This window comes from Rhea americana, unplaced genomic scaffold (genome assembly GCF_003343005.1).
Source record: "Rhea americana isolate MKP2758 unplaced genomic scaffold, rheAme1 scaffold_215, whole genome shotgun sequence".
Classification (NCBI taxonomy): domain Eukaryota; kingdom Metazoa; phylum Chordata; class Aves; order Rheiformes; family Rheidae; genus Rhea; species Rhea americana.
In genome coordinates this window covers 492,077-493,571 of record NW_028186305.1, presented here as the reverse complement: position 1 = coordinate 493,571, position 1,495 = coordinate 492,077, and the positions used below count along the sequence as shown (strand labels likewise).

Sequence of the window (1,495 nt, the reverse complement as noted above, 5' to 3'; positions counted from 1 at the left end):
GCCCCCCCCTACCCTCCATCAGCACCAGCAGCACGTCGCGCAGGATGCTCAGCGTCGTCCCCAGCACCAGCACGGAGAAGAGGAAGGTGCAGATGGGATCCACGTACTTGTACTCGGGCTGGAAGGGGCGGGAGAGGGGTCGGGGCCGGCGGGAGCTCTGCGGCGCCGGGCGAAGCCCCTCGCGCAGCCGAAGGGTGCTGCGTCCCACGCAACAACCCTCCGCCCCCCGATAGGGAACAGCAGGGGGGGGATCGGTCCCTATAAAGCCCCCGGCGTCCCCGTCCCGGTGCAGCCCCCCCCCCACCTTGAAGAAGACGATGTAGGAGGCGACGAGGACGCCGACGCTCTGCAGCAGGTCCCCGACGACGTGGACGAAGGCGGCGCGCACGCTGGCGTTGGGCTGCTCGCCGCCGTGGCTGTGCCCGTGGCCCGTCTGGTGCAGGGCCAGCCCCATCCTGCGGGCAGGCGAGCGGTGACGTCCGCCCGGGGCCGGCGCGGGGCCGCCGGTGCGGGGGGCGCCGAGCGCCGGCCCTGCCGTACGTACACCACGTTGACGGCCACGGCGCAGGCCGAGGTGACCAGCATGGCTTCGCCCTCGATGTCGTAGTCGCCCGAGAGCAGGCGCTGCGCCGCCAGGTACACCAGGACGCCCGTCACCACCCAGATGGACAGCACGGACAGCAGGGCCCCCAGGATCTCTGCGGAGAGCTTGGCGGCCCCGAAAACGCCGGCGACCCCCCGGGCGGCCGCCCCCCCGCCCCCAGCCGCTGAACCGTGCGGAGCCCCCCCGAAACCACCGTCCCGCTCCCCTCGGAAACCGGCCCCACCGGGCAGCCGGGGCGGCGCCGGGGAGGGGGCGGCTGGAGCGTGGCGCCTCGTTCCCACGCCCCATTCCTGCACCCCATTCCCGTGCCCCATTCCCATGCATGGCGCCCCGTTCCCACGCCCCGTTCCTGCACCCCATTCCCGTGCCCCGTTCCCATGCATGGCGCCCCGTTCCCACGCCCCGTTCCTGTGCACAGTGCCCTGTTCCTGCACCCTGTTCCCATGCCCATTCCCACGCCCGGTGCCCCATTCCCGTGCCCCGTTCCCATGCACAGTGCCCTGTTCCCATACCCGGTGCCCTGTTCCCATGCCCCATTCCCATGCATGGTGCCCTGTTCCCACACCCCGTTCCCATGCCCGGTGCCCCAATCCCGTGCCCCATTCCCATGCATGGCGCCCTGTTCCCACACCCTGTCCCCATGCCCGGTGCCCCATTCCTGTGCCCCATTCCCATGCACGGCGCCCTGTTCCCACGCCCCATCCCTGTGCACAGCGCCCTGTTCCCACACCCTGTCCCCACACCCGGTGCCCCATTCCTGTGCCCCATTCCCATGCACGGCGCCCTGTTCCCACGCCCCATTCCTGTGCACAGCACCCTGTTCCCACGCCCTGTGCCCGGTGCCCCATTCCCGTGCATGATGCCCTGTTCCCACACCCTGTCCCCACGCCC

At 71.6% G+C, this 1,495-nt stretch overlaps 1 protein-coding gene across 1 annotated transcript in view; it reads right to left on the bottom strand.

Moving 5' to 3' along the window:
• SLC30A2 (solute carrier family 30 member 2) overlaps positions 1–918 on the bottom strand; it is a 2,109-nt gene extending 1,191 nt beyond the window's left edge. Inside the window, exons 1-3 of the mRNA XM_085305132.1 lie at positions 545–918; positions 305–455; positions 13–118 (exon numbers count right to left, since the gene is read on the bottom strand). Coding sequence (XP_085161258.1) covers positions 13–118; positions 305–455; positions 545–918 — 631 coding nt within the window. The remainder of the gene's footprint in view (positions 1–12; positions 119–304; positions 456–544) is intronic.
• Between the last annotated feature and the right edge of the window lie 577 nt (positions 919–1,495).